Consider the following 15,289-nt stretch of genomic DNA (forward strand, 5'->3'; position numbering starts at 1 on the left):
GATTTTCAAGCACCAAGCATAATAAAAATTAATGACAATGTAAAACCCATGTGAAAAGGAAGAAAAGCATTTCCATTTTTCTATTTCCAGATACAAATAACTGCATCCAAAAACCCTTACAATCATGCATGCGGTACGCGGCTTTGTAATTTAAAATAATTTGAGATGAGGCAAAATAAGCTCCCAAGTTTTTGAAAACATTCCCAGTTTGTCAGAGTTTAACATCAAATAGTTGCTGTGTGATAAGAACACGAGCATGTGGGAGGTCTTTCAAGGGAAAAAAAAAAAAAGTCTTTGTGTGAGGCAAACTTTCAACATTAGGAGAACTCCCTCTGTTTATAACAACATTTTTCTGTTTATAAACAACATTCTCCTGAAGGAAACAGGAGTGCTGGAGAAGTGCGAGAGGGGACGTTGAGAATTTTCACAGTGTAACACTTTTTAAGTCTGTCATAATGTCTGAATTTTAATACTAATTTTTATGTTGTTGTAATTTTAATAGTCTCATCATAAACTCATATTCCACTCTTTATTTCTCCAGTGAATACAGCCTATCCTTAACCTAAAAATTAAAAGCATTACATGGATATTTTATGTTGCTTCAAATGTTTCTGGAAGATTCAGAGTCACTTGGTGACACAGTAAAGAATTTTTGACTAGAGCAGATCAGAGCAAGGAAACACTGGAACAGTTACTGGGTGGGAATTGTTCTGCAGTAACAGCAGAACCCTTGGAACCAGCTGCTTTTTAGAGCAGGTAAGAGATTCCTGGTCACAGTACTGTATGCTCCAGCCATTTAGATGGAGTTGTTCAAGGAAGAGCTGTTACTAACCCTCATTTGTGCCAATCTCAAACGTTACTAACCCTCATTTGTGTCAAGCAGAGCTTTCCCCACTCAGCAGGAGCAGGGCCTGCCCTCTCTAGGTCGTGCAAAGACCATCTGCCTGTTGCCTTCCGAGCGCAAATACAATCTGTTACTTTGTCAAAATAAACAACACATCTATCTGATCATTTCTAGCCTGCTGCCTGCCTGACTCTCCAGCTAGGGGGGAAACAGCCTGTTTGTGACACTCTCATTTTGGGGCCGAAGCTGTTGTATCTCAAATATTGCAATGAATATTTCATAGCTCCAGAATTCAGAGACAGGGCTTCACTCTCGCTCGGGCTGGCAGGCGTTCAGGGTCGCCCTGGCAGGACAGGAATGCCAAGTACTCCAAAAGCTCCATTTTATGTGTGCACATAATCCAGAGAACTTGATCAAGTCAGTGTAAGCATTGCCTTGACATTAGGATAGCCAAATGCAATCAAAGGTGATTTGTTCCTATACGATGGTCATAGAGAACAGCTGTAACAACTGAGTTCTGCAACTAATCTATATTTCTGTAATGATGATTTTTCCCATTTTTAGCCATTTTTAAACCCTTCCTCCACCTTTCATATTGCTTATGTGCTTGTTATGTCAGTAGATTTGGTACCATGGGCTAAAGAAGACTGAAAACCTACATCCTAACTTTCTGGAGAACTCTCTTTTAGTAGTACTTTCTTAAATTAGAACATCCCAAGTAGTTCAGAATTTGAAGTCTTTGTGTGTGTCAGATTCTGACATGTTGTTAAATGTGGGCTGATTAGCTGCAGTCACAGGTTAGCTATAGTGTGTAAGCAAGGGGAAAGGTCTTTCCTCCCCAGACAGCAACTGATTCTCAAAGTTAAATGTGGCTTATTAGCTTAACAAAATATCAAATATGTCTTTTCATCCTTTAAAAGGAGGTTTTAATCCTTGTTACTTATCCTTAAATGCAGATATGCTGACTGCAAAGATCTTTGTCTTAATTATTACTTAGTCATATAAGTAAAAATACCAATTGAATGTTTAATCACAATCAACATTTTTTTTCTTCTAATAGAGATTTACAAATATATCTTTCAGAATGAAGAGAAAAAGAATAAGGTAACAAACCCCAGAAAATAACATTGTTTTCAGCTGAGGAATACAGTGTATGCTCCCTCTCCACAACTCAGAAATCATAGCCAGAAGGGGATAGGGAAAATTGTGGGAATCACAAGTATAGAATGGCTTGTTCAGATAATTAGGACAGGTAAGGACTTCTAGCTAAGGAAACTGAGTGGTGACTTGAGAAAGGACTGATGCTCTTGGCTTGGTGCTCTGTGCCTCCCCAAGGATTGCAGTTTTTTACATTAACTACTAAAATACCTATTTCAGTTTCTGAGTTTGAGGAAAGCTGGATGGATAAAACCATACATTTGTGAGTGATGCTTTTGGCAACAGATCAATGTGATAACCAGGCACTGCCAAGCTAAAAGGCAGAAAAGCCTCTATCCCTGTGAATTTCTTTAAGAAAACTACTTGCAACCATGGGCATTTATTATAGCACAGCTTTTTGGTGCAGAAAGTGACACATTCGTTGTCTGGGGACTCCTGATGTGATGATTTGGGTTTGGCATCTGCAGAACTGTATTTGTTTGTCAGAGGAGCAGAGACGCAGCAATGTGTCATTGGATTGTTTGAGCACCAAGTCACTCAACTCCATATCCCTCCAGATCAGCACTGAATAGATCACACTTCCCACTTCTCACCATGTTGCAAAGGGATCTTAGAGCTGATTGATTATTCCTGTGCTAGTAAGGATTTCTGTCCCTTTGCTGTTACACCCTCTGGTGTAGTATGGAGCAGTGACACACACTTCCTTTCTCCTCTGGTGACACAGACAAGCACATTGTCTCCCTGGCTCAGCTCCAAGTTTTTTTCAGAGCAGCTTCACAGGTAAGGACAGCACAGCACTGCCTGTTTGTCTGCTTTCATAATTGTTCCTGAGTTTGATTTAAAACAAAACAATTTACCTCATTACCTAATTTTCCTGCTAACTGCATAGCCCTAAAAGAAAATAAAAATTTCAGCTGTGTCCTATAAATAAATGAAAATGTTTTGAAACAAGCCAACCTTTAGGTCTCAACCTTTGGTTTGTCTGAGGCAGGACAGAGCAAGCCTCCAGAACATTTATTTAGTGAGCAAGTGCAAGATTTCACTGCTTTACCAGGGTAGAACAATACAGGAGCCATCACTTTATTAACAAGAGTGACCTTGAAGCCTTAAGAAATGATAAAAGCCAAAGTTTCAAACACATACTCCATTCCCAGTTGGATCACCAAAACATGTTTGTTTTCCTATATAACTCTATGCATCAGTCACTGTTAAACATCCAGATCCTTGAGGATTTTGCTTCACTCCAAGCTCACTGTCTGTACCCAGAGGAAGTCAGGAGTGAAGCACACTTTTGTTGTCTGGCCACTGAGAGCTAATGGTTTTTCATCACAACACTGATTGCAAGGAACCTCCACTGCACTGGTGTTTGGGCTCACACAGAAATGCACCCAGGCATACAGGAGAGGGGAGGGAAAGGGCTGTACCCTAAGCTGAGGGAAGGGAGAGATGGATGGACACCTTCCAGTTGTGTCAGTTTCAGGGAAAGACAACACACAAAGCTGATAATTACAATAATTTTAGCATGGGCATAACTAGAGAGAGCCTATCTCTCCCCTCTTTGCCCTTGCTCTCTCAGTTCCACAGTTAGTGTGGGTTTGTGACTGATGGTTGATTCATTCCTGCTGTAAGAGCAAGCTGCTGTTTGTGCCATGGGAGGTTCCAGGCTGTCTTTCTCCCACTGCAGATACTGCAGTATCCAGTGCTAGGGCTCAGCAGATGTTGTTGCCTTTCCCTTACACAGGCACTAGGTAGGACTCTGTCCTCTCTCCAGCCATCTAATTTTATAGTGATAACAGTCTTTTTGAGGTTTCTATTCTTCTAAATCTATTGAGGTTCCTCTCCTAAATCCATTGACGTTTCCCACCAGTTCCACAGTTCCCGGGCCTGACTGGCAAACAGCAGATGGCGTGGTTGCCTCAGCACAGGAACCTAAAACCCACCCCCAAAGGGGAAGTGAATTCACCTGTAAGTGAATTTATGGGCTATGCTTTGCATGTGGTGTCATTTACAAAAGACACAAACTATGTGCAGGTAACCAGGCATTTTTATAAAAGGAAAAGAAAGTATGTACATCGTAGGGAACAAATGCAGACTGTACTGGAATAGCTATCTATGTATGTATTTCATTTATAAATTAAAATAGAAACTTCACTAAAACATTGACACAAAGGACTAAAGCTTCAACACAAGGCACAGGGAATTCATCAAGACTCCTCTTGGAAAACAATGGGATGACACTTTAAATATGTCATGCTTACCATTACAACCACCCCCAAGCCAGAGATAATTTTTCATAACCTCCTGCCTGTTTTTTTAGCCCACTTTCAGTTATCCAAACTTATTCCCCAAGCAAACTTCCTCTTAAAATCTCACGTTTTTTCTCCTAATGTAGATGATTAATGTAAATACCTTACTAAGGTAAGGTGTTTAAAACAGTTAGATACAGCTCTGAATAGCAGTTTTTATCACAATATAAACCAGCACCTCTGATAATATCGACACTGGCTTCATTATCTGATAAATGGGTACTTGGTGATGTAAGATAAAACTCCCATCTTTTACAAGACGACAGAAATGCTTTGAAGGTGCTATATTTAAGCAACACTTTACTTTCACAAAACTCAGCTTTATTTACTACTGAGGAGTGGATTCAGGAGGTTCTTTTTAAGTGTATCTCTGGTTTCCAGGACAGGGATGCTTTCATTGAAATCACTGGATTAATTAATGGATTCAGGAAATGTGTAACTGAAATTCAGCTTTTGTTCTGACAAAAATTCCTAAGCTATTTTTCACTCATACAGATGGAAATAATTTACCTGAATCTCTTTCCTTGTACATGTTGAGTGCTTAGTCCTTTAGTGTCTTTTTAATCTTATCACACTGCAAAAAGATTTGCTTAAAAACTTAATAGTGGAAAAATATTTATGAAGAAACACCAAATAATTACAATATTTCAATTCTTTTATGATCAGTATAACTCCTTATGTCACAGCTGTCTCTGCTTTTGTAAAATATTGCTAGGAATGGTCAACATGGAATTCAGAATTCCCAGGATTAAAAACCAAACAAATCAGCACTATCATAATAACAAGAAAAAAGTGAAAAAGAAAAGTCAAATGCTCATTTTGGCTGAAGAAGCTCCTACTGAGATTGAAAAGTTTGTGGGAAAGAACATCCCTTTGTTCTCTTCATTCTAGCAATTATCAAGCATGGAATTTTGTAGAAGTCCAAATAATTCCAAGTAGCTAAACTATGTCAAAAGGAGTTGAAATAATGTCTTAGAAACAGCACAATGACAGTAAAAATTACTGGTAGCACAAAAGTATACACAGCACATACACGAATCAATGCCAAATAACATTGGATATTCAATATACAGGTTGAAAAGCTCAGTGTGAAAAAAAAAAGTGTACAAAACGTATTCAGATTTAAACATCTCAATCAATCAGTGTCTGTAAGAGAAACAGAAACAATGCCCTGTCAAGTCTACTCACAATTCATCACTTTACTACAGCTAAAATAAATATTCTACATCCTATGCCATCAAAGGGGAAAAATCTCTCTTGTAAAATACAAGGAAACCAGATATGAAAGGACACAGAGTTGCTTCCAGAAATCGTTCTCCTGCAGGTTGTTAGCATTTGTCTGGTGTTGGCTGATGAACAGATCTTGGACAGAAAGTGTCCCAGTACCAAAGAATTTGGTGTCCGAGTGACACAAAGATGAGAAACAGGAGCAGTGCCAATGACAGAAGCATTGCAGGTGTGGGAGAGGCCATCAGGGCCATGTTTCCTGTTGCTCTGAGGACTCCGAATGCCAAGGGGGGATCAATGTGACTTCTTGGAGGAGCTAAATCACCAGGATGGGGGACAGCCCACCTCCAAGGCAGAGCATCAAGAGAAACCCCACAGCCACTCACTGCACCCACTGGTGATGGAAGTGTGGAGAGCCCATGACATCCACAGACTGTCCCCAAAAATCAGGAGCTCCCTCCCGTTGCTGCCCTGCTCAACATCTGGAACTCATTCTGCATCACTAAAGCCATGAGAATGGGGTAGGGTGAGGCTCCCTGCAGCAGGGGGATAATCTCAGCCCTTCTGGGATGGGGGCAGACACGACAATGAATGCTCTGCCTCAGTTTGCCCAGTAATGGTGAGTGAGCACAAGGAATAGCAGAGCCAAGGGAGTGGGAATGGGACAGGTCACGAATGAATGCTGAAGGACCAGGCTTGGAGAAGGAGTCTGCTTATGGTGGCCTGCACAGTCTTGCTGCCAAGTGTCTCCCCTCTCCTTTTTACTGGCATCATCCAGAAAAGGCTGTGGAATTCATGGAGCTAACACACTTCCTTTGGAAGGTTCAAAAAAAGATGAAACTGCTCGGTCTGTGGCACTGCTGATGGGGTGCAACAGCAGGGTAAAAGTAAATCTTTGCAGGAGAGCAAAAGGCACAATTTACTGAAGCAACATTTTGAAACATTACTGTGAAAAAACAATGGAATTATCACAAAATGGAATTTTACACTCCCAGCAAACCCCCACTGGAGACAAGAGACTGACAAACAGCATACCATGGAAAGCAATAGTGTAAGTTGCACTTCACAAGCTCCACAATCAGTCCTCTCGTACCTGTCATTAGTATCTAACTTACTAAGCTCTGAAACAGCAGCTCAACAAACTCATGTTTTGCAGGAAAAACAAAAGTTTAGTAGGTTTTTCTTGAAAAAAAATCTGCAATATTCTAACTCCATTTAAAAAAGAACAAACAAAATCGTAAGAAAGCTACAAAACTACACCGCCCTTGCTGCCTTTTAAACAGTAAAAGCTTTACAGTCAACTCTAAAATAAACCACAAACATCTACAGTCTTAATTCATGTTTTGTCACGATGTTCTCATCAGACCAAAACGTTTACCAAAGCAGGCCTACAAGGAGGGAGAAAGGGAGGACAGCAGGAAGGGTAGATAATAACAGTGAGTGGAAAATGATCCAAATGTGACCAACAGAGATTTTCTGAAAATGTAGAAAAGCAAGCAGTTATTTTGTCTGGATCAAAGACATCTGGAAGATATAAGGACAAAAAGAGGGGAAGGGAAGAAAACACCCAAAGTGTAAAAGAAGGGGATACCTTCATCCAGCAAAGCTCAGGGTGAAGCACAGCCTAAAGCTAAGCTTGAAACTGAGTGTGCTGCTGGATTCAGCGGAGGGAAAACAATAGCAACAGACATTAATACTTGAGCAGGTACCCTCCAAGAACTTGCCATTTTCAAATAAATGTCTTCCTAATTTAATTTTTCAGCTCTTTCAAGCCTGCTATTTCAGGCTGTAGAAGGTTGCTGAAGAGGACACAGCGACTCTTGCCAGACTTCATTGCTTTCAGACAGACCACCTAAGGTGGAAAGAGACCATTTCCAATTGGCTGGTCCCTAACATAGCCCTTTCGGTCTTTATAAATGTAAATGAAGAGTTGTGGAGGGAGCGTTTTGTCTGGGAGAGGTCACTGGCACCTGGTCCCTAGGTGTGGCCTTTGGGGATATGTTTATCCCCACTAAAAACGTGTTTGCCGATAGAAAGCACCTTTTCACTACTGAACTTGGGGAGAAAAAACACGACAGGAATGTCCGTAGGACATTTTGGGTGAGGAACTTCTATGCACTTATTCCAAAAGCCCATTAAAAATATACCTAAAAGAAAACACAGGAAAACAGAATAGAGCAAACAAATTGCCCCCAAAAATCATTAACAAAAAGTGAAAGTAACATTATCAAACTATATATATAACGGTTTTCATTAAAAAAGAAGGAAAAATGCACACCTACCGCCTGCAGTTCTGGTCAGGTTCTCCCTCTGCCCACCCCAAAAAAGTAAAAATTAAAAAAAAAAATACAAATAAAATAAATTAATCTTTCCACCAGCTTGGTTCCCAACTGAAACAATTTCTTCCCCCACTACTCTATTTCCTGAACACATCTGTTAGAAATCTCAATTAAAAAATCTGCAATTCTTCAGATGAACATGAAAGTAGGACTTTTCTCCCAATCTTTGCAAACCTGGACTTATTTTAACAGTAGACTTTCTGTGCAGTGGAGAGAGGAGATGGGTGTCAGGTACAGGTGTCCTTATCAGAAGATCAGAATGATTCCACTTGTGTTGACAAAGAGTGTTTGAATCTGGGATTGCTCTGGGTTAATGGCATCCCTTTGAGCTTGAAATCAACACTTTCTCCCCAGCTGTAATGTGAATTGCTTAGCACTTGGATCTGTCTAATGATTGAGATAATATCATTCATTAGCTCTAATAACAATGGCCCTGGCTCACCCAAGTATTTCAATATGCAAATAGCATCATTTAGGCCAGCGGGGAATCACTCCCTCAAAGTTAAATATGTGGTTTAGTTCTTGGGCAAACGGGATTCCCAATGCACTTAGGAAAGTAGAGATGTTTTGTCATGTTCAAAAGATAGGCACTTATGCTTGGGTTTTTTTAAAATAAATTGCAAGAGCTGTGGTGGAAAGACACTTGAGCTTACATGTTAACCTTCAGCAGTGGGGGCTGAGTAAAGGATGCCAGGTTTGCATGGCAGCTGGTAGGAAGTACCCAGATTGTATATTCTGCCCTTCAGGCAGCTGGGAAACGTCCTCTGAACCCCTCAGCACTTTGCCAAGTCTTTATTTCCCTTTAGTGAACATATTAAAACATGTAACAGTGGAACGGAACCTTTTCCATCTGGATGTACATCTGTGGAGATGTGCCCACAAAAGGGCCTTAATGGGTCAGCAGAAAACATTTCTGGAGGGCTCCAGACAAAGTACATCCAGAGGGTGCAGTGGAGACCAAAGCACAAGTACAGGAAGCAAAGGAATTAGTGAAACCAGACTTTTTCCACCCTCCACATTTTTCTGACAACATATTTCATGCCTTCAGAATCCAGTATGGTTTAAAAAAACCCCAAACAAACCAATGTAATTTCCTTATAATTAAACGGGAGAAGAAAGTTTGTGATGAAAAGGTTAAAGATGGAATCATCAATGATACAGGTGGAAGTTTGTCACTTCGTAACCAGAAATGGTAGCAACAAGTATTATCACATCCTCTCTGAGCAGCACTCTGAACTGAACACAGTTCTGGGGTTTCTCTGCTTTTCTAAAGAGAAATGTTCAAGAAGGGTTTCTTTCTTGGATCAAAGGATCCCCTCCCAGAAATATTGTCTATGTCTTGCACTCATTTATGTAGCTGCTGCTGGAAAATTAGCCTAATTCTTCATCTGAAGAGTCTGACCACAATAGTAGAATGAAGTGAAAATGACCAAAGCAAAAGAATATAAATGGTGCCATTCTCAACCCCTGCCACTCTGGGAGAAAACAGAAAGCAAAGCAGAAAGTGCTGGCATGCTGAGCTCCTGCAGCCCCAGCATCTGGGCACACATTCCTGGTGCACTGCTGAGGAACTCTTCCCAAGCTCCAGGGAGGGAACTTGCAAAACATCTCCAGCAAATCTTCAGGAAGGTCCTCCTTCTCCTTTCACTCTGCTGCCATTTCCCAAGCTTCTCCACCCCCAGATTCACTTTCTGGCTATCAGCCAAGGAGTTTGACCCTTGAAGTGGCAGACAAAAGGTTTCACGTGAAAACAGACAGGCAGAATTGACAGGAATCCACAGCAATAGCAGCCGGGTGACAGGTTTTAGTAGGGACAGAGCCTGAAACTAAATTGCCACACTCAGGGTGGTACAAACCCAACTGCCCTGCTTGGGTTTCTTTTGACGTGTAAGGAGCTTAGGTTTGGGAAGAGCAGCAGGTCAGTGTGGTATCACTGATTTGAGCCCTCCTGTGTACCCCCAGCGGCTAATGAGATTGTATCAGTACTGGGGCTGTGGAACAGCAACCCAAAATGGTCATCTGGCACTTCAGTTAAGATCCCCAGCTATAATCTGCAACAGCCACAGGGAACATTTGTCACCATTTTTCCAACCTTTAAATGAGTGGGTACCCTACACATATTCTGTAGAAGGTAAATAATTTCTGACCCAAGTCAGGTACTATCAAGAGTTCTGGCAATTTCACTTCAAGGTCCCATACACCTCAGGCAAGAGCTTTCTCACAAATACAGCAATCAAAAGCAGCCCAAGAAATAAAACAGGTACAGCATCACCTCAAGAGTCCTTAACCTTTTAGAAGCTGTGTCAAGACAAGGTGGCAGACGTGCTCTCGGATTAGATAAAAACAACCAACAACAATCCCATGCAGTGCAATCACAAAAACCAGCTACACAAAAACTATGCTACACAGACCAAAGGGAACAGAAAGCATTGGCAGCTTCTCCTAGGGATCTCTATATTTTTAAGGATTAAGAATAGCCAGGATTTGTAGAAGGGACTGAAGCATTCGCACACCCTACCTTGCAGCTGAATGCTTCAAGATCAGAGCAGGAACTCGCTACTGCTGCTGCTACAACCTTCCAAACCCAAAGCACAAGGAGTACACCTGGCTGGGACTTTAGCAATTGCTTTAACAGGTGTGCAATTAAAACACAGCTGGAACATTAGCTGTTCCAATTAGCTCAGCTTCACAGCTGCACAGCCTTTTAACTGGGAGCTGGGGCTTACACTAATGACATCTATTACTGAGAAGACCAGGGAGAATCCCTCAGTGCTCTCTGGTTCATTTTCTTTCTGTGCCGTTTCAGCTCCAGTACACCAAGCATCTCATGAAAACATCATGCATGGAAACGTTTCATCCCAAGGACAATGTTGGCATGAGAACAAATGGTTGTAAATACCATGAATTAGTTTAGGTTGAAAGTTGCAAGGAGTTTCCTAACTGTGAGAGCACTGGAGTCGGAACAGCCTGCAGGGTGGGGAGGGAAAGGACACAGGGCACTGGAAAACTCACTGGTTTTTAGATGAAATTCAATAAATTTCTGAAAGGGTGAGGTGACAGATGGATTGCAGCAGTCAGAGGCTGGGATGGGATCCTTGGGCAGTCCCCAGCAGGCCTTTCCCTGTGTACAAGGGAACTACGTCCCTTACTCTGTCACTTCATTATAATGGTGCTAAAATGCTGCATGGAATCTTCTGGAAAAATACCCGATTAATAGTTTGTGAACAGATGAACAGTTGAGTATAGGGAGGATCATGGTGGTGACCCCTTCCACCATGGTACAGCTGTACCATGCTCCTCCTGGTACAGCTGTAGCCAGGAGGAGCCTGTTGTAGTGGCAGCACCATGCAAAGAGCAGGACCTCAGTGGATCAGTCCCACTGATAAATCACCACTTGTGTTTCTCCTCTGGGATCATTAAATACTGGTAGTTTCTCCTCTGGGATCATTAAATACTGGTAGCTGAGACTCCTGCATTGCCTTTGTCCCCTGTGAGAAGGACTAAGGCAAGTGGACGTGTTTTGGGGAATAGATTTAGCCTTCCACTTTCCCCCTCATATCCTAAGGAAAGCACGCTGTTATGCTCACTTTAGTCTGGTAGTGTTTTCCTCTCTGGGTAGTTTAGACTTGAGACACCAACAAAGGTAGGTCAGGAAGGATAATCTAGATGTGCATATGCAAATGATAATTACACACTCTGCAAATTTGCATGCGACCTTTGGTTAACATTTTTAAAAGCCACGTGGATTGATTTTACAAACATTTGTTAGGATATCAAGGTATGCTGTGTTATGCTTAATTTTAAATAAGGCTTTAATTAAGCTGCTTGAAAGCCTACAATTTAGAAAGGCATTGAATTTCTTGCCAACCAGGGCTCCTTGTCATGAGGGTTATTCCAGCTCATGGGAGAGTAATTGTAAATCATGGTGTCTCTACATTCCCAGTGCACAGGGACTACTATGAGGTTTTTCAGCACCACTTTAATAGATCACAACAGAAGTGTTAATATTTCACTTTAATAAAAAATACATAATATTTTGAAATATTCTTGAATGATCCAGCTTGAAAAATGAAAATTACCTTTAAATCTATACAGGGCAGTTCCTTTGGGCACTTTAAATGCAATAATTTATTAAGTTCCTATATTCACCATGTGTGCACAAATATCATGTAAATATTACAGCTGTACTCCATGACAAAACAAGCGTAATGCAGACATAGAATCATACAGAGAACTGACAAATGGGGGGAAAGGGAGATCTGGTATTTTCTGTACAAAAAAAATATGCCACTTTTTGATAATTTGTAAAAATGCATAACTTTTGGCATTTCAGAGAAGAACACAGTATAAAAATAAATATTCTATGTACAGTAACACACACAGGTCAGTCCAGGGTTAGAATCATCACTGCAAAAGAAAACATAAACAAGTGTTAGTGACAGCTCACAGGGGTAAGGACACTGTTAGGGAAGCTGGCTCTGGGCTCTCCAGGAGGAAAAGCAGTGGTGATGGATCTCAGCAGGAACCCTTTCCACCTCTCCAGGTGGCAAAGTGAGGGTGGGAGATCCATCCTGGGCTGACTCTGCCCCCACTCTCACCCACTTGGCATTAACACCCCCAGCAGGCAATGAAGGGGCCAGACCCTGGGGAGTGCGGGAGGGGGCATCTGAGAGAATCCAGGTGGAAATCTCATCTTTGTGCAAGGATTGGAGCACTTTGGGGCCAGGCAGCTCAAAGGCCACAGATACAGTTCTCTCCTTTGTACAGAGCTGAACTGTGATATTTAAATAAGGAGGAGTTTTGGTTGCCACTTTTCTGGGATACAGTCCTGGAAATCCCATCCATGCATCCACACCTCTTCTGCCCTTAGCCAGATTCATGGAAAATATCAGCACTGCCAACTCAGCACAGCAGCACTTCCAAGATTACTTTACCTTATTCCAGCAGCCTTGAACTGGAAGGCCATCTTCTCCCTGTGAAAAAGATGGATGAAACAGCAGTTTAGGACACAGAAAGTAGTACGGAGATGGAGAAAGGAAGGCATGGGTTAACTGTTACTGCAACAAACAGTTGGACCAGGGCTGGAGGAATAGTCTGAGAGATATTCCTCATCCTTCAGATGACCCAGACTTCCGGCTGGCAGAACCAGTGCAGCCTGAAGCAGGGGCTGGGGTGAAGAGGGGAAATGCCTGCAGGCTGTGCATGGGATTTATGTACCCGAGAACCTCCCTCCCCTAAGAAGACAGGAGCCTATCCAGGCTGCCTTGAAGGAAGAAGAGAAGAACACAGGAGGTCCACTCCAGTCAGATAAACTGCCAGGGGCTGGCAGTGGAAAGTGAGAGGTGGCTGCTCTGTGTCCTCAGGCTTGGCTCAGTAACACTGAGCTTAAAAGCCAGTCCCAGAGTCAGCACTAACCTCAGACCCTGAGGAGGGTCTGCAAAAAATCTCCATTTCCTTTCTGCCCTGTTAAAGGGCTTGCTTTGTCATGTGAGACACTGCCCAGTTGTCCCCTCTTGCCTCTGGGGAGATCCTGCTCCAGGGAAATTAGGAAGGCAAGCAGCTGGGCAGCCCCTCTGCTGGTTCAGGATGTCTCAGCTGACTCCCTGAAAAGGGACTTTGGCTTCAATAACATCAGTGGGATTTCTGTGGAATCCCCTGGCACTTCTGCAACCGTATTGCCTTGGGCTCCATGGCTGGAAAATGCTTTTGTCAGTTACTGCCATTCATTTCAACCCTGTGCTGCCCTCTTTGATGGGCTAGATATGACACCAGTGCTAAGGTGCTCTGGAGCAGCAGATAAAGTCAGGTGTAAGGAAATACATGTCTGACACGAGAAGTCAAATTCTTGTGCTGTGTGCACGTGGCAGATTCAAGGTCTATCACTATTCCCCAGGAAACCCCAAAAAAATACAAACAGAAAAGCAAATGCACAGTAATATATTGAGAAATGAACTATTTACTGGAGATGCACTTCCAGGGGGCTGATGTACTGAACGTTGCCATGATGTTATAACAACATTGCTTTTCAAATGCATTTTTTGGACTTTGGTCTCCTTGTGCTGTTTCCTCCCCTTCCCCCAACTATGTGGAAATAGGGAATTACAAATTATTTACTGGGTAAATTGTGGTGTTCCCATTGGTACACTGGTGGTGATAGGAATGACATGGCAGGAGGAGATGGGAAGTTAGGTGTATGAAGGAATGGGAGGCCAGGGAGTCACAGCTCAGGGATCAAAGGAAGACCAGGGTCACAAGGAAGTGTTTGTTGCGGGCGAATGTGCCGAGAACGGAAACGTGGCATGCTTATTAGTACCAAGGATCTCCTTCCACATATCTCAGATGTGCAGAGAGTTAGTTCACAGCCTCCATAAGCTACACACATGGATGTGTCAGCTGGATGCCAAGCTTTTAACCTAGTTGGATCAAAAAACATGCTTATTCACGTTCCCAAGCTAGCTTGCATGCCAGAACACCATGTATAAAAAAATAACAGCATCCACATTTCATCCAATTTTCTGGCAAGTTTCCCTTAGTGAAAATAGGTATGAAAAGAAGTGTGAATTCTAATATGGCCATGTGGGGTGAATCCTCACTGGGAACAGTGACAAAACCAGAAAGGTTGTCTGCCAGGGCAGGGTGGAATCCTTGCACCTGTGAAATTAGGTGCCTTACTCAACCAGAAGTTACTCCATGGAAATCTGGCTGTGATCACTGGGACACAAAACACACAGCTCTGTGGTCTTCCTCCTTTGTGCACTGTTCTGGGCAGGTATGGTTTCACCTGTGGGACTGGCACAAGTTTCTACTACCCAGAATTTACAGAGCGGCAACTGAGACTTTACAAGTGGTCGCTGTCCCAAAGAGGCAACGGCAGCAGCCAAAGGAGGGAACACTGGAAGGAAAATCATGTTAGCTCTTCACAAAGCTCAAATAACAAAGGCTTTTAATGGCAGTTTCATGGCTTTTTTTTTTTTTTTTTTCTCAAGAAACTAGGAAAACCTTTAAAACTAAATGTGGCTTTTTGCTTTGGGATGCATTTTCCCAGGTAGTTGAACTAACAATATCCCATCCCTTTCAGATGGCATCAAACATCCTTAAGTGAGCGTAAAGCGTGGAAAGACCATCCTCAAGCAAGCCTTGTCATGACAAACAGGGCTGGATGGGCAGGGGAGTAAAGTTTCTTTGTAGTACTGAGATGTTGAGACTGTCCCAGGGAGCAAAAATATCACCTGAATGCTGCATCTCCAGAAAACTCAGAAAAATTGGTGACCTTTACTGGGATACCAAGAAATCAGTTGAAGTTAAGTGTTTCTGAATACTTTTGTCCTACAACAGTTGGGCTACATCAGGCACTAATACAATAATCATTTTATCACTTGAATAAGATAGATATTGGGAAATAGGCAATCCTAAAT

General features: G+C 42.2%; 1 protein-coding gene across 11 annotated transcripts in view; it reads right to left on the reverse strand.

Moving 5' to 3' along the window:
* Positions 1-11,836: 11,836 nt before the first annotated feature.
* COL13A1 (collagen type XIII alpha 1 chain) overlaps positions 11,837-15,289 on the reverse strand; it is a 57,663-nt gene continuing 54,210 nt past the window's right edge. For all 11 annotated transcript variants that reach the window (XM_053948869.1, XM_053948877.1, XM_053948876.1 and 8 more), the window contains 2 exons: positions 12,809-12,847; positions 11,837-12,281 (listed from right to left, as the gene is read on the reverse strand). In XM_053948869.1, the coding sequence (XP_053804844.1) occupies positions 12,279-12,281; positions 12,809-12,847 (42 nt within the window). In that variant the 3' untranslated portion in view covers positions 11,837-12,278. The remainder of the gene's footprint in view (positions 12,282-12,808; positions 12,848-15,289) is intronic.

Source organism: Vidua chalybeata, chromosome 8 (assembly GCF_026979565.1).
Source record: "Vidua chalybeata isolate OUT-0048 chromosome 8, bVidCha1 merged haplotype, whole genome shotgun sequence".
In the NCBI taxonomy this organism is placed as follows: Eukaryota; Metazoa; Chordata; class Aves; order Passeriformes; family Viduidae; genus Vidua; species Vidua chalybeata.